Source organism: Haliaeetus albicilla, chromosome 3 (genome assembly GCF_947461875.1).
Source record: "Haliaeetus albicilla chromosome 3, bHalAlb1.1, whole genome shotgun sequence".
Lineage (NCBI taxonomy): Eukaryota > Metazoa > Chordata > Aves > Accipitriformes > Accipitridae > Haliaeetus > Haliaeetus albicilla.
Window position 1 is genome coordinate 20,767,311 of NC_091485.1, and position 18,217 is coordinate 20,785,527.

Sequence of the window (18,217 nt, forward strand, 5' to 3'; positions counted from 1 at the left end):
TCTGGCTAATAACTGTGATTATACAGACTATGGGCAGGTTCAGGACAAGAGTGCAGGTAATTCCAACAACCATGAAGGCTTGGACTAAAGCCCTGCTGCTCTCATTTCATAGAATATTGGTCTCACCGTAACAGTCCTGCAACCTCAGAGATCAGCTCTAAAACTAGATGCCAGATTCACAGGCTCTGTCTCAATTGCTTAGTAAAGTTCTTCTGAATATGGGAAAAAAGTCATAGGAAAATATAAGCTGTTGGGAAAAATTACTACGAAAATATAAGCTGTAAACTCAGCATTAGTAGATGGTATGCTTTATTTTCTATTATTTGGTATTTTGGTGAATTTGCCCATAAATCTGTGTTGCTACTGCATGTTTTATCTAGTAAGTGATATTAAATAATGGTATTCTTTTTGCTGGGTTGTCTTTGTCTCAATTAGTGTACATATTTGAAATGTTACATTGTATTAAATGAAGAATATTATCCAAGCAAAACTATAAAGTATAAGGTTAAGAATTGAAATCTATATTGTTAACTCAAGGCTACCACACACCACAGAGCAAAGCCTTTTAAAGAATACTATACAATACATTACAGATCTAAGCTTTTCAAAGCAGGATATGCAGAATTAAGGCTACATTTAAATCCAAACATGATAAAAGGGAAAAAACAAACAGGCAAAACATGACTACTTTATAGCACTGTTATGTAAGAACTTACATAGGGACATAATTCATCTGCTGGTTCTATCTTGTAATGGTATCAGGAGGGAAAAAGATATTTTAAAACATTAATTTTTTTTCCTTATCTGATATGGTACCATAAATACCAAAATACTTTAGTCCAAACTGTATGGCTATTGCCATCACAGTGTAGAGCTCATTTTGTTTGCGAGCCTCAGTCCTGTATTTTCTGTTTCAGCACATTTTGATTTCTCTTCAGTACCAGCTCAGCTCTGACATTTCAGGAGTTTGTGACCACTGAAATACTTAGCTTCATGACACTTTTCAAATAACTGCAGCATTATCTGTTACTACATTCTATTTTCAAGTTTGCGACATATTCCCAGTCTTGAAGTTACTTGTGTTTTCAGGCAAAAATGCTAAGATTACACTATCCTGGGACTACGTATACTGCCTACATAATGTATATCTATTTTGTAAGCAGCACAGGGTAGGGACCATGTATTACATAAAGTGGAGTATATAACCACTGCCCTTATTTAGTAATAACCCACGTTCTTATTCTTTCTGACTGTAGTGCCTGGTGGCAGACTGGGATTTATTCAGAAGATGAGTGGTAGCACAATAACATTACTAAAATACACTTGTTATTCCTGCCTTTCTCGCTCAAAGTTGAAGACAGCAAGCAGCCAGCAGCGCAACCTTCCTGGTAATCAATATGTGTAAGAGGCTCCTAGATCCTCTCCCTGTTGTTCCATCTTCCACGTCCCCAGGAAGAAATGCTGTGACGGAGACGGCAGCATTATCTGCAGAAGGGTACCACTGCTCCTCTCCCTCCTTTCCTCCCTCCCTCCCCCAGGCTCCCAGGGAAATACGCTGCCTTTGAAACTCACATGCTAGGATATTATTCAAAGATTTATGGTTCCCGATTCTCACTACAGTCTGCTGTTGCGGCTTTGTTTACTTGGCAGCGTGAGGGAGGGAGGAGGGAACTGGATCAGCCTCAAAATCCCACAACAAAAGGCAGAAAAGCTCTGCCTTGGGCTTTTAATAATCTGCATTTCTAGAGAATTACTGAATATGCTGGAATTATCTCCAGAAAATTTGGAGTATTTTAAAATAGTTATTCATAGCACTTAAGAAACATTTCACATCAAAATAGATTTGAAACCAATAGGAGTTTTGTTCTGATCTGGTAACCACTGTCACATACCATAAGAGAGCAGCAAAACAAAATGTTCTGTTCTTATCTACTTTACCTTTAGAAGCACAAATGTTACAGAGATAAAAATAATCAGAACCACTGGGATGGGAGTATTGGGAAAAAGAAGGGGAAGCAATTCAGGTTTTTGATCAAGTGAACAATTACCTTTTCATTTGTAAAGACCTTTATAGTTGAGAGAGGACTACAGTATTTCCCTGAACATAATGTGGGGAGAGGACTGGGGTATTGGTTTTGTTGATATTTTTTTTTTTAACAGAGGAAAAAAACCTACCCAGTCATTGCTCATGGTACTAGACACATATCACGCAATGGCTCAAAACGCTAATTTACTTAATTGCATTAGTCCACTCCCCTCCTGTTATGGGAATTCAAGCTTCAATGGCAAATTCAACCTCCTAATGAGATTATGGTGATGTTCTCAATATGAGACTGTAGGGTGGCAGTAAGATGGGCAAAGGAGCCACACGTTTCCTTGGTGACTGGCTGAGTAGTTAACCCTGGTAAGAAGGAGTGGAGGGAAGAATCAGTCTGAGTGACAGTACTTCATCCTTTGAACTTCAGTTCATGGCTGAGCAAAGCAGAAATAGGGCCAAGCAACGACCACGGGGAAATTACCCTTGTTTTTAATCTTTGTCTCTTCCAGCTGATGTCAGTAGAAGGGGACAAGACAAAGGAGCTCACGCTGTGGTAAAGATCATTAAAATTGAAGAATATAAAGCCATGGACATCACTGTGCCACCTATTTAATATTAATTTCAGTTGAATGCAGACATTTTTCTTTGTTATGCTGTTCGATACAATTATTATTATTATACCTTTAATCCATTTTGAATAGTTTTATTCCTTTTTTAAGCTCCTTTGTAAAGAAGGTGCCTTTTAGTCAGCTCCACCAGCTAATCATATTGCTTTCTCTTCATTACTCACATTGAGCTTTTAAAGCCTGAAGCCTAAGCTAACTGGAATAAACGGTCACAATTTAAGTTCTGTGGAAGAGCTGAAACTATGCCAGAAACACAGTACATAGCTATGTTTTTATTGCTGTCATATCGAGAGCAGGTGAGATGCTGTTGAATTAGAGACTGTTTAATCACAGACAGGCCCTGTTACTGTACAGGAGTAAAACACATGTATTTATCATTCACAGATTTCAGTGGGAACAACTAATAGTCTTTTTTGGCCATTTATCCAATAAATTGTGTTAAGACAAATGTAGGGCAACATTAAAGAGATGATGTCTGTGAATGGAGAAAGACAAGAATTTGGGGTGGTGTGTTATTTTTTTCCTGAGTCAGAGGACAACATTGCCCACATGCAATTAAGCAGTCTATAACCCACACACATGAATCCCCTGAGCCCAGTTTAGTTCACAGCAGTGTAAATCTAGAGGATTTCCATTGCAGCCAGTAAAGTTAAGCTGTTGTCAAAAACACTCGTAAAGGCAAAATTGTTCCCACTTTCACAAGACTGCGTATGAGAGGAAAGACTGGAGGTGCAGGCCTGTGGGTAAACCTGAACAAAGGGCTCCAAAGGCTACGTGAATCCAAAAGTGATAGAAACTTACTCTGACCATCGAGCACCATTGGCAGGTGATTTGCCCCTCTGGCATGTGGCTGCTGCCTGGGAGAGTGGCAGTGGGGAATAGCATCCTAGTGCAAGGGTGAGAAGAAAAGGAGAGACCATTACTATGTGAAACCAACTTCTAATTCCTCTACACTCTAACTGAGTACAACTCAGAGTATCATCAATTGCTGAAATCTTTTCACTATTTTTAAGCCTTAGGGAGCAAACAGAAATCACATTTTAAAGAGAGAAAGTTAATTAGGGTTTTTGAGAGCTAATCCTTTGCCAAAGGAGAAGTGACAAGGCCAGTTCTATATTCCTTACCTCCTCTCTCCTCTGGGAAGCTTTCTGATGTCTGTTGTGGTTCCATGCAGTGTTTCCTTTATTGTGGATTTGGCTGCGATGGCTCCCGGCAAATCATTTTGGTGTAGCTGGTCATCAGGATTAAAATAGAAGAATCAATAGATTTTTCAGTTTGTTTGTGGTTTTGTTTTCCTCGGTGCTTTTAGGAAAGCCTGTAATTCTTACAATCACATCCTGACCTTGGTTCTCAAGTTCTATTTTCAAAGATACCTACACTGTAGTCAAAGTTGCCATTATGGCATGGCTAGGTATACCTGCGGCAGCTTTCATCTAGCTAGATTCAGATTAAAGGCTTCTGCAACCTTTGGGCTGCTGAAGCCAGTGGCAAGGCGGCTCTCATAGCAGTGGGGCCCCACAGGGAACACTGGGCATCTGCTTGCAAGGGCCATGGGCTTGGTGGCCCTTCCCATGACAGCTCCTGCCTACCTGGCTCTGCTGGAGTCACACCTTTGCCTCCTAGAAATACCTCATTACTCCCATCACGATTGGATTGTCTGTAGTTAGGTCTCTAAAACATGACCCTCTTCAGTCCTTCAGCCCAAATATTTATTAAGTGCATGGCCAGTTTTGCTCATTAAGCTTTCACAGTTCACGTGGGCTGAGAGTTTAGCTCCAAATGCAGCAGCATTATGGATTTTTTTCTGAAAATTTTTCCTTCTTCACTTTCTTGAAGCTTCTTTGTTGCTTCTTGTTGCCCAAGAGAAGACATTCTGGTGTACTTATAAAAGTTCAGCAAGATTAGTAAATTAGCAGCTTAAGAAGTTGAGAGGCTGGGAAAAAGGCGAGATAGTCACAGCACCTTTTTAAGGTATTTGATACATAATCAAATACAATCCAGTATTTTGATAAATGAATCAGGAGCCTAATCTCTCTTGACTTTCCTAACAGTGAAAGAGATGACTCCTCCTGACTCCATTTGGTGGAGGAACCTAATTTAAGCATCCAGGCTGAGATGAATTAAGTATATGATGTGATGACTCCTTCCCACTCCGGTTCATTTTCCCACTGCTCACATGGGTAGGAAATTCAGATGTGTGTTACTGGTTTTTTTTAGCCACGTGATGTGATCCCTTATTGCTAATGAGAAGATATTAACCTTTTGAAATATGAGGATGAAATTACTCTCTCTTCAGGACTAGAGCCATGAACTATTATAAACACACAGAGCCTAGGAAAGAGCTATGGAGACACCAGAACCTCAGGTCTGAAATTTGTGTCTATAATGAGAAAAACAGAACCTTTATTAAAGGGTTATTTAAAAAGGTTCAGGATCACAATCCCAATCAATTCTGCTTTGGCCAGGAACAGAGATACTTAGAGAGTAAGGATGTGAACCCAGATCTCCACCCACAGTTTCAGTAGGAAAAAAAAATCATCTTCCAATTGTGTTTTGCCATTGACTAATCCTGCAACATCAGAAATTTTTATTTTCATGGACAGCCTAGGAACTAAAATGACCTCTTAAAATGCAGCCCCAACACTGTCTGGAACTGAATTTTGGGTGTGCAACATACACTCATGACAGTGTTTGGCTGTACTATGTTTTGAATGCAGCTGCAAGCACTCATGTAGTCATTCCCTTAGAAACATGATCTTGGTTATGGAAATATTAGTAGTATTATAAAATTACTACTAGTCATTAGGAGAGAGCACCCTCATCTGACCACATGCTAAGAGAAGAACCATGGAATATAGGCAATATTATATGGAAGTTTTTTTAAAAAGGGTGTAAAGACAAAGAAACGCCAAGGTATACCTTTGTTGTGTTGCATTACCATGAAATATAAATAAATGGGACAAAATGCACTCATTATTCCGATTCAGAATTTGAGGAATTCCTTAATTATGGTTTTGACAGAGGTGAATGGTCAAGGACACTGCCCTTCTGATTGCCAGCAACATTTTCAAATTATGTGACATATGCTTAGGTGCTTGTGTATCCACAGGGTAGGAATAAGAAGGTATAATGTAATGGCATTAAGTAGGTTTAACCAATCCAGAAAATACTTACCTACATTAATCCATCTCCCTTTTGGTTCTGCTGTCTTGTGCATCATATGAGATGCCAAGCCAAATATTGCAATACTAGAAAAAGAGCGTTTGCTGCTGTTATTGGCAGAGTTTCAACAAAAGCAGAGGGCTAGTTTCCCATTCCATCACAAAAGTAGCCCTACATATATATTTTAGAAACAACCAAAGTACGTACAGGTGGATTCTAGTTGAAAGATGCTTCCACTCTTATGCTAACAATTTTGTTGGCAAAATCTAGACTATGCTTTTAATATTATCAAATTTGTTTTAGTTTCTCTCTTCCATTTCAGTCTGTCTGCTTCTTTCTGCCTTCTTCTCCATTCTTCTGCTCCCATTGCAGTTGTGCTCTGGAGGCTCCTGTCAGTCCTGTCCTGTAGGTATGAAATGTGCACGAGACTTTCATGCTACGGCTCCTTGGATCCTGGCCCAAGGATCTGAACCCTGCTCGCTTGCTGGGGCTGCCTGGGGAGCACCGGTGTGGAGCTTGTATGGTGCTCAGCTACGCCCCTTCTGACTGGCAAGAGGCTGCTTTGATGGTTCATCTGGGCACACCAGGAGCCCAGCTTGGCTCAGCTAGTGCTGACAAGGTAGGCATCACCCCCATTAATTCTGACAGGGTGACAATACAGGTTTAATACTAACGAGCACAATTTCCTCTTCCGGTACCTCATTAATATTTGCTTGATTAGTCTCATGTCTTCTTCCTTTGCTCCCCCACTTCCACTCTCTCATCTAAATTCAACTTGTGATATACTCCTATCCATTCTCCGTTTTCTTTGTTTTCTCCTCAAACACTCCTCTGATTCTTTTGCCTAAAGCAACAGTGGCCAAGCTCACTGAGCAGTTAAAGTCCAGATAAGGGGTTAATGATCTTTCGAGCCCTTGCTAACACAGCCTTGTACAGAGTTAAATGAGAAAGGAGGGGACATGATGGTTCATGTGCTCAGGAGAGAGGTCAAGGTGCTAGCCATGGCTGAGACATACTTTCTAAGGAAAAGCTTTTAATGGAGATCAGAGATGAGGCTGCCCAGATGTGCTAAGGCTGCAATGTGCCAGAGGAGGAAGGAAACACGTCCAGCTCCCTGCGGTTAGCCTTTGCTGAAGCCCCTCACAGGAGACTGAGGGGATGTAAAGAAAGACAGAAAGCATAAGGCATCAAATGCCCCAAGCGACACAGCGCAGATCTGACTCTCAGCTGAATTACTACTTGGCGTGTGACATTTGAGATGTGAGGTTTGACTGTCCCACATCCCTACTCACATTTGCATTCTCCCTCCTATTCATTTTAGTTACTCTTATCTTTTGCCATATAGGAAAATGTGAACCTCAATGCTTTATTAAAAGGCATACTGCTTTCAGAAAGCCATTACAGCAGCATAACCTCCTCCTCTTTCTCTTCTCATGGCAGAGCTGAGACAAGCTAGACTTCTCTGGAACCACTGACTTGCTAAACTTTTTTGAAAAACTGAAACATATGAAAAAGCCCCATATTAATTTGATGGGAATTCAATTTCTAGATGGTGGCTGATTAGAACTGAATAGCTGATTCAATTAATCAACCCTGATGCCTGTTGATCAAGCTGGTAACTGATGTACTCCAGGGACTGCTTTGTGACCTCTCCAGAGATGGGCAGGCACCTGGAAGCAAATGTCTGATTTTCATTTGGACCCTTACATCAGAAAAAACTCTCTTTTAAGCCTTTTGTCTCTCAAACATTGATATTTACTTATGTACTTAAGAGTTGTGCAATGCATAGAAAAAGTTGATTTTATTGCAGAAAAACTGAAATTCTCTTTTTCTCACTGACTTAATTGCATGCTGTGTCCATATACTGGGAGAAGAGACGTTGAACTGGTCAGGATAGCTCTTTTCCATCCTCCCTTGGGTTCCGTTATCAATGACATTTCCAATTTCAGCAGACACCTAAACTTTCTTTATGAGCTGCCACCACAGCCTAGCACAACTGACACAATTTAAATATATCCTATCCAAATACATTTTACCCATCAGTATCTTATGACCCAGGAAGACAAAAAAAACTCAATTTACTCATTAACCTTAGCTTTCTGAAACTGCAATTACTGCACTGCGGACAGTCAATAATTGAACTGAATAAGGGTAGCATGCAAATGCCAGCCGGTGTTAACTACTGCTAAAAAAATAATCCCACATGCTTCCAAAAATTGCATGTGGCACACAGACAGCAGGTAGCAAAGCAGAGTATTAGAAAGGAAAATGCAGAAAGTAGCATGTGCAGGGATTAAGGAGATGCAAAAGATCAGACTCACAGGAACCTACTCAGTAGGAATAAAGACAGTATTATATTAGCTTAAGTTTATGGTTACAGTTAATAGCATGCAGTTATTACTTTTGCACTGAAAAGCATTTCCTGAGTAGACGGTTTCACTGCAGAATCAGATCTTAGTTTTCTCCCTGCCTGTTGTAATTCAAGGTGTTAGCTAGTATTTTACATAGCCTAGTATCCCTTGCCCCAACTGTAGCGAAAAAGATCAAGACATTACAAATAAGGACGGGAGTTAGCAGAATGAGAACAAGGCATGCCCACATTAGTATTTTAATTCAGATCAGGATCATCCCTTCTTACTGCACTTTGGTTCATGTCGCAGAATTTTGTTGGAGAAAATAAAGTGGATTTCTTCTAGAGGAGTCTAAACCAGAAGATGTTCTTCAGGAGCACAGGTAACAAATTCCAACTACTATTGGCAGCCAGTGCCCGAGGCCAGACCAGAGCAAGTCCAAAGCAATCCCTTCCCTAGCAATGTCCATACAGATTCCCAGCACCAATTCAGTTCGGTGGATCTGCTCATTTTGGATCACATTACTTGTTAAGATTGACATAGCATCCACACCATACATAAGTATACACAACTTTCTCCTGTTTTAATTTGGTGATGCCTTGCAAGAACCTACAGAGCATCTATAGCTATCTATAGAAAACAATATTTTTTTTGCTAATATTTTTGTTGTAAGTGATGTCTCTTTAATCTGATGTTTGACTTACTAGAGTTGTTGTCTGATTCTCCTCTGTCCTGGTTTCAGCTGGGATGTAGTTAGCTGTCTTCCTAGTAGCTGGTACAGTGCTATGTTTTGAGTTCAGTATGTGAAGAATGTTGATAACACTGATGTTTTCAGTTGTTGCTCAGTAGTGTTTAGACTAGAGTCAAGGATTTTTCAGCTTCTCATGCCCAGCCAGGGCACCTGACCCAAACTGGCCAACGGTGTATTCCATACCATGTGATGTCCCATCTAGTTTAGGAACTGGGAAGTGGGGGTGCAGGGATTCGCCGCTTGGGGACTGGCTGGGTGTCGGTTGGCGGGTGGTGAGCAATTGCCCTGCACATCATTTGTACATTTCAATCCTTTTATTACTACTGTTGTCATTTTATTAGTGTTAGCATTATCATTATTAGTCTCTTCTTTTCTGTTCTATTAAATCGTTCTTATCTCAACCCACGAGTTTTACTTCTTTTCCTGATTTTCTCCCCCATCCCACTGGATGGGGGGGGAGTGAGTGAGTGGCTGCGTGGTGCTTAGTTGCTGGCTGGGGTTAAACCATGACATCCTCTTTGGCTGAACTTGTCTCAGCCTGACTGGAAACATTGGTTTAGCTTGCTTAGCTGTGACAACATTTTTTTTCTAATGATCGGACAGCTACTACCCATTCTCTGTACTTTTGCTTATTTTAATCATGTGATGTAATAGTTTTTGTAGAGAGACTCGTGGCAGTTGGTTATTCTACATAGAAAGACTTATTAGAACTCAAACATACAGTGGCCAGTGTAATTACATAGAATAGAGGCAAGGTATGACAGCAAACGCCTCCAAAGTGGGGACACTGGATGCAATCTAGACAAATACAGGCCTGGGCTGATAAGAGAGGGCTTGGGATAACACTAAGTACTCACCCATGGTCAATTAAAGATACGCACAATTTGAAGCTGGGCAAAACCAGTGTTAGCAATAAAAGATTAAAAAAAAGCAGTATCCAACACATGTAAAACGCACTGTATATCATAAACACAGATGTAATGTACTTGCAGACCAGTGAAGAAAGAACAACATGTATGAGAGTGTCAGCAAACATGAAAATAGCCCCAAGTGGAACCTAGAGTGACGAGGAAGTCGCCAACATCATATTCCTCCCCGCAAAGAAAGGAGGAAACCCAATCATCAAAATCACACTCCATCCTGTGCGTGTGCATGTGCTCGTGTGTGTTTCTCTGCAACAATTTAAACTGTTTTTTTTAAACAGTAAGAAGTATTCATTTAATGAGATAACTGGGACTGTGAAATTTATTACTGGACTAATCATAGTAACTGTTTATTGCATTTTATTTAAGTCATCTAAAATTTCAGTTATACCAACAATAAATTCTTGGCTTTGCAGATAAGGTATGTCCCCATTTTTGCCTATAACAAGATTTTGAGAATAACAAACTGATTTCAATTAATATTAATTTTGTTGCCATTTTGAGTAATCCTTGTGTGGATGCACACAGTTCACAAGAACCTGCAAAGGCGAGTTATTTTGGTACAGGTTTGTATCCAGAAAAACACCAAATGTAACTAAGTTTAAACTTTTAAATGTGTCAACATGGAGATTTTCACTGCTTTTAAACTGCTTTCAGTCTGCTCTTAAGCTGACAGAAATAGTGCCACCTGCCTGTGCTTTCCTTAGTGGTGACTATACTCATTTAGTGCAAAAACCACCCATCTTGTCTGTCCTCCCACGCACATGCCACTGAAGAGAGTTCTCTAAGGGACATCAGACTGACATGCATATGGGGTAGTTGGTAGATACTGTAATCAAAGAACAGAAGACACATATAAAAATTAAATTGGGGATCTAAGAATATCTGTGATATCCAGCCATCATAGACTGCATGAAAAGGGAGATCCACTTGATCTAATTTTCCTGGATTTATAAAAGCCATTCAACCACATCCCCCATCAAAGGCTCTTAGAGATACAAGATGCCACGGGATAAAAGAAAAAGTCCTCTTCTGGATAAATTACTGATTAAATGATAAAAAGCTATTGTGTAAACCTATGCTGAAACGACATTTTCAAATGCAAAGCTGGCTGCCTTGAAAAAAGATAGTAATAGAAAAAAAGGTACAGAGGACTGTAAGGATGTTTAAAGGTACAAAATGGCTTCGATAACAGGAACAATTGAAGATATTAGGACTTCTCAAGCCTGCAAAGGATATGACTGATGGAAACATTTGATAAAGGATCTTAAAATTATGGGAAACATAGAAAAAGTAAAAAGGAAACAATTGTTCAACTGTTTCTTCTGGTAAGACCATGCTGGGGAATGAAATGAATTAGCAGATGATAGATTCAAAACAAAGGGAAGCACTTTTCCCCATAGTGTATCATTATGCTGTAGAACTTACTACCACAGTATATTGAAGATATCAATAATCCACATGGGTCTAAAAAAATGCAAGCAATCAGACCAATTCTTGGAAGAAAAATCTATTGTACTATTACAATTCGTCAGCTCAGGGACAGCAGAAGTTTACCATCAAGATTTCCTACCCAGCAGGGGAAAATCTTTGTTTTCTATTAATCCTTGTTTATTATAGGATGGCAGTGGGGAAAAAGCCTCTATTTTATGTTTAGCAATAATCATGGGGGATTAAGTTAAAGAGGCCTGAGCAGCCCCTTCCAATTTTCTGTTCTTAAACATCAAAACTGCATTGGAGCAAACAAAGCCACGCCCTTACACAGAGGTCATCACTGGCTGCAGATGGATGTTTTGGTTTCCTCTTTCTCCCCGTGTTTATCATCAGAACTCTCTGGATTTCGTCCCCCTCTTGACATGCCACTAGAAACCCCATGAGGGGCAGCTGCAGCCTCCTGCAAGGAGAAGTGACTATAGTCAGAAACCTGTAGTATAAAGTAAGTAATTTCATAATTTGGCAGGTAACACATTTTGGTTGCCCTACTGCCTTCCCTCCTGCTTTTCCTGCAAGCTTGGACAACTCCATGAAGCCTATGTTTACATAGCTACTGTGAATTTGCATCATTGTCCCTGAGAAAGAAAACTGACTGCTTTCTTCAGCACTAGCCAGCTTTTAGGGACCCATAATTTTATGCCAGCTAGGGAAGGTGTCTGTAGGATTGTGTGTACTAACATATTGAGATACACATGGTAGATTTTATAACCCTTTAATGCAACATGAAAGGGCGTTACAGAATGTGACAAGGAACTCTGGGTTAGGGGAAAATTAACAATTTTAATCTAAAAAAGCATCTTATTATCTTATCTCTCATCACACCAAAAATCATAGCCAACACTAAACAAGATTCCATCTTTCTAAGAGACCAAAATAATCTTCAGGAAATAAAAATTTAAAATTATAAATAAAATAAAACCTAAATGTTTCATAACTATCTGTCTGTTAGGATCTACAGAAAGCTGGATTCTTTTGCAAGGGCTGGCACTTACCCAGACTGACATAAAATTTTGTTTTAATAGCACTGACCCTGCAATCCTCTGTGACAGAACAGCATCCTTGAAGAATAATGTATAGAACTGGACCTCTCAAGTACTTAGAATTAAAATGAAAATTTGACCTTAACAATTTTAAGGAAAACACCCTTCACCAGAGATAGTTTATATATATTTTGGCCAGAGTTGGAAAGAAACACGCTTTCACTCAAGACCACCTAAATCAAGTAACAGTACAAAGAACAGATTTTAAGGGCAATTCTAAGAATAAAAAAAGATATTATGAGTCCTGATAGAAACACAAGTAATAAATCACACTAAGGTTTTTTTACATTTTCATTCATTTATTAGGAAATGAAGAAGGCCCATCTGGGTACTTAATGATTTTTGAATAAGTCATCAGAAGGGATCCTCAAGAAGTACAACTAAACAAATTGCATCTATCATACAGATGACTGGAAGCTATCTAAAAATACCCCTTCTCTCAGTAAAGATACTAAAGCAAACACAACTTCCCACGCAGAAGGAGAAGTGTCTATTTTTAATCCTTCAATACTTCCTTCCTTGTAGCAACGCAACACACTTGAGCATTTCTTTGGCTATATTTTCAGTGCCCGCAGCTATTCACCACTACTATACTTCAAGTTGCTGCTTTGGAAAAAGCAGGAGTTTTGACAAAAGAGGCATTTACTCAGCGGGAAGCAGCGAGAAGCAATTGCTAACCCAAGGGGACAGGGAACAGACTCCTTCTCTGGCGGAGCTTCAGTGACCCCCGATGGACAACTTCCACCAGTGCGCCTGACCTCGCGGGAAACGCAAGCCACGCCGTAAAAACTCGCAGTACTCACTACTTCTCGTTTCAGCCTAATACGAACTCTGGCACTTCGGCTTTTCATTATTTAGTGTGAACATACTTATAGCTCACACTCAAGATGACTGTACCTACTAGGATGCCACCTTTGTATTTGGACGATTTGAAATGTTCACAGCCAGAAGGAAGAGAAAGGTGAACAAACCCTACGTTTAATGCAGTCATTTTGACGGCTAGTTAGGACAAAGCAAATTCAACTTGTTAAAAACTAGAGCCAACTGGTTTTACATCTTTCAACGAGAAATAAAAAAATGTCAAAGACTAACATCTCAAATTGACCCATTTAAACTATTTGCAATCAGCACAATCAAGAGTCTGTGTAAATGACAGTAGTAATTTGAAAGACAACGGCCAGTATTTGTCTTTTCTCCCCAAAGTGAGACTATACCTACCATTAGTACAATAATGAGCCGTTTTCATTACAGGCAAAGGATTCTTTGCTTCAGCAAAACTACTACTGTTTCCACTGAATGAAAAACTGCCAACACAAGAGGGGAGAATGAATTCATGCTGGTTGGTGCAGTTTCTTTTTGTCTTTCACAAACTGCAGAGATGAACTTGTGTGAATGAAATCCCAATACAGGAAAGTGACCAAGCTGGAAATGGGCTATATTCCCATTCCTTTTCTAGAAAGGTTTTTGTTCACATTCTTTCTTTACTAGCTTAGTTGCTTTGTTCCCCTTTTCCTGTGTACCTTGCTTTCCTTCCCACCTCAGAACGTACCTGCTATAAAACTTCCTATCTCAGTGAGATTTTGACACACAGAAAAGTAAAGGTGTGGAACACAAGGATCACAGAACTGATGCTAGCACTGACAGCCAGCAGAACAGCCCTATTTAAGACAACCAATAGCACTAGTCTGTAAGACAACGATTGGCTTCCAAGGCTAACTGGATTCACTAGAAATCCTTGCCCAAGACAGAAAGACTTACCAAATTCCCAATCCTGCTTAAATCTAGCACTCTAAGTAATGATCAGTTTATGATACCACTTTCACAAATAATGATGATAAAAAGGCAAACCAATTAAGGCAAACCCTTCACTGCCAGAATTTCCTGCCCCTTCAGTGCAGTGACATAAATAACAGATCAAATTAAATTAAATTAATCTCTGGTTGACAGCGTCCCTTGGGAGGCAGTCCTGAAGGGCAAAGGAATCCAGGAAGGCTGGACATTCTTCAAGAAGGAAATCTTAAAGGCACAGGAGCAAGCCATTCCCATGTGCCGAAAGACAAGCTGGAGGGGAAGAAAACCAGCCTGGCTGAACAGAGAGCTTTGGCTGGAACTCAGGAAAAAAAAGAGAGTTTATGATCTTTGGAAGAAGGGGCAAGCAACTCAGGAGGACTACAAGGATGTTGTGAGGCTATGCAGGGAGAAAATTAGAAGGGCCAAAGCCCAGCTAGAACTTAATCTGGCTACTGCCATAAAAGACAATTAAAAAATGTTGCTATAAATACATTAACCACAAAAGAAGGGCCATCCTTTATTGAATGCGGGGGGGCAACATAGTAACAAAGGGTGAGGAAAAGGGTGAGGTACTTAATGCCTTCTTTGCCTCAGTCTTTAATAGTAAGATCAATTGTTCTCCAGGTACCCAGCCCCCTGAGCTGGAAGACAGGGACGGGGAGCAGAATGAGGCCCTCATAATCCAAGGGGAAATAGTTAGTGACCTGCTACACCACTTAGACACACACAAGTCTATGGGGCCAGTTGGCATCCACCCAAGGGTACTGAGGGAGCTGGCAGAAGTGCTCACCAAGCCACTTGCAATCATTTATCAGCAATCCTGCGTAGCCCGGGAGGTCCCAGTTGACTGGAAGTTAGCAAATGTGATGCCCATCTACAAGAAGGGCCGGAAGGAGGATCCTGGGAATTACAGGCCTGTCAGTCTGACTTTGGTGCCAGGGAAGGTTATGGAGCGGATCAGCTTGAGAGCCATCACACGGCATGTACAGGACAACCAGCTGATCAGGCCCAGTCAGCATGGCTTTATGAAAGGCAGGTCCTGCTTGACTAACCTGATCTCCTTCTATGACAAGATGACTCGCTTAGTGGATGAGGGAAAAGCTGTGCATGTTGTCTACCTAGAGTGTAGTAAAGCCTTTGACACCATTTCCCACAGCATTCTCCTGGAGAAACTAGCTGCTCACGGCCTAGATGGCTGGCCTCTTTGCTGGGTTAAAAACTGGCTGGATGGGTGGTCCCAAAGAGCTGTGGTGAATGCTGTTAAATGCAGTTGGTGGCCGGTCACAAGTGGTGTTCCCCAGGGCTCAGTATTGGGGTCAGTTCTATTTAATATCTTTATCAATGAAGTGGACGAGGCAATCGAGTGTACCCTCAGTACATCTGCAGACAACACCAAGATGGGAGGGAGGGTTGATCTGCTTGAGGGTAGGAAGACTCTACAGAGGGATCTGGACAGGCTGGATCGATGGGACGAGGCCAATTGTATGAGGTTCAACAAGGCCAAGTGCTGGGTCCTGCACTTGGGTCACAAAAACCCCGTGCAGCACTACAGGCTTGGGGAAGAGTGGCTGGAAAGCTGGCCAGTGGAAAAGGACCTGGTCAACAGTCAGCTGAATATGAGCCAGCAGTGTGCCCAGGTGGCCAAGAAGTCCAATGCCATCCTGACCTGCATCAGAAATAGTGTATCCAGCAGGAGCAGCAAAGGGATTGTCCCCTGTACTCGGCACTGGTGAGGCCGCACCTCGAGTACTGTGTTCTGTTTTGGGCTCCTCACTACAAGACAGACATTGAGGTAGTGGACCGTGTCCAAAGAAGGGCAACAAAGCTGGTGAAGTGTCTAGAGAAAAAGTCCTATGAGGAGCGGCTGAGGGAACTGGGGTTGTTTAGCCTGGAGAAAAGGAGGCTGAGGGGAGACCTTATCGCTCTCTACAACTACCTGAAAGGAGGTTGTAGCGAGGTGGGTGTCAGTCTCTTTTCTCAAGTAAAAAGCGATAGGACAAGAGGAAATGGCCTCAAGTTGCGCCAGGGGAGCTTTAGACTGGATATTAGGAAAAATTTCTTCACCAAAAGGGTTATCAAGCATTGGAACATGCTGCCCAGGGAAGTGGTTGAGTCACCATCCCTGGAGGTATTTAAAATATGTGTAGATGTGGTGCTTAGGGACATGGTTTAGAGGTGGACTTGGCAGTGTTGGGTTAACAGTTGGACTTGATGATCTTAAAAGGTCTTTTCCAACCTAAAGAATTCCGATTCTATGATTCTACAAATGAGGGAATGCTGAAATCTCCAGCAAGGGCACAAACACATAGCCCTAAATTTGCTTTAGCAAGTCACTGTATCCTGGCTTTTAACTTCCAGTCCTTTTTTCCACCTTCTTCTCATTCTCCTTTGTCAGAAGTACTAAACGTTGACATTAGTCGTGTATCTCTGCTCTGAAGAAGCAGAACATCTGGTGAAAGGAAGATGTGACTGTCACTATTCCTCTAGCGCACGCAGCACAACAATGCATAATTCAAGATGTCCTGGTAAGCCATTTTCAGCTTTTTCCATATCATGACTCACTATTACACAAAAGAGAAATTTCCAGTCTTCCTACTTTCCTTCTGTTCACCTCTGAAGAAATGATCTGTTAACTCAACCCACTGGCTGAATGTCCATTATAGGCAGATCTAAAACTTTATGGACACAACCAAATATTGTATCAGTTTTTTGATAGGTATGAACTTTGGGTTTTGTACAAGATGCAGTGCTAACTGGACATACCACTGTAATTGTGCAATTTCAGGCATTTACTGGATTAAATCCTAACTACACTGAATTCAGTGGCAAACCACCATTCAATGGCCACAATCTATCTACCATTTTTTCATTAAGGTCAAGATACCACCACTACCTGCAGATGTTACTATCCTATTTCTGACACTCCTGTGATTTCTGCTTGCCATGCTTGCTTATCAAGACACTCCTGTGTATGTTCTCCAGCATGAAGAAACTGCCAGGGACTAGAGGACCTCGGCGGCATCTGACAAGTTTAGTGGTAAAGCACGTTGGGCTTGGTATTAGAAGGAAACAATCCCCACACACACCCTGAAGAGTGGGAATGGGCTACCCTTAAACAGGGCTCCTAAAAAGGAGCTATCTGCTAACACAAGTTAGAACAGACTTCAAGCTGCAGCTAGTGCTCATCTTCCCCTTTTTTTAATCCTATGATTTCTCAATGGTTGTGCAGACCATTCAAACAGTCCATCATTAGATGTCAACGAGGGTTGGGCTGACTGCTGAACTTCTACATGAGTCAATGGAGCAGCAAGAATAACTTTTTTTCCCCCACCCATCTTTCTGCGCCACACTGCAAATGCCTGCTAGGTAGAGCAAGGACATAAATGAACTTTTTTTTGACTCTCATAAAAGTTGCAGAGATAAAATTGGGAGGCAAAACCCCCTTCAGTCTCACAGTATAATGGATGCAAAGCAAACAGGTTTCCTGAACTTTTTATGATTTCCAATGAATAGTCAAATACATTCAAGCACTCTTACATAAATATGTCTCTCAAATGCAATCAATTTTTAATTTTTGGTACAAGAGACTGGGATCCCAATCTACCTATATACAAACAGCACAGAATTACAAAAAGAAAGTTTATCTAAGTCAAATTTCTTAATTTTTATTAAATTCAAAAACTGCAGGGAAAAAAAAATCACAAGTTTCTAAGTACAAATAAAAACAAACCAGCTAAAATAAAATGGTTGTCAAGTTAAAACTAATTTTCCATAATTTTCCCTTCCTTGCTATTGCCCACAGTACCATCGGAAATCCCACAAGTGCTTTAGAAATTGATTTTATCTAACAAATATGATAGTAAACCATAAGTTTACTATGTAAAAAAGCAAACCGTTCAGGCACAAGATGGCAGAAGACATAAGCACAAATATCAACCACGCTTCCTTAATTTGTCAGTTGAAATCCAGGTGTGCTAAAGACCTGCATGGTATTGTATTCAGAATATCAGAGCTTACTCAGTGAAATAAAGGGTCTTTTAT

At 40.7% G+C, this 18,217-nt stretch overlaps 1 protein-coding gene across 1 annotated transcript in view; it reads right to left on the reverse strand.

The window, feature by feature from the left end:
• The window catches only part of LOC138684714 (uncharacterized), a 334,210-nt gene extending 316,246 nt beyond the window's left edge, over positions 1-17,964 (reverse strand). Inside the window, exons 1-3 of the mRNA XM_069779024.1 lie at positions 11,613-17,964; positions 3,789-3,895; positions 3,466-3,550 (exon numbers count right to left, since the gene is read on the reverse strand). Of these exons, the coding sequence (XP_069635125.1) occupies positions 3,466-3,550; positions 3,789-3,895; positions 11,613-11,915 (495 nt within the window). The 5' untranslated portion in view covers positions 11,916-17,964. The remainder of the gene's footprint in view (positions 1-3,465; positions 3,551-3,788; positions 3,896-11,612) is intronic.
• Positions 17,965-18,217: the final 253 nt, after the last annotated feature.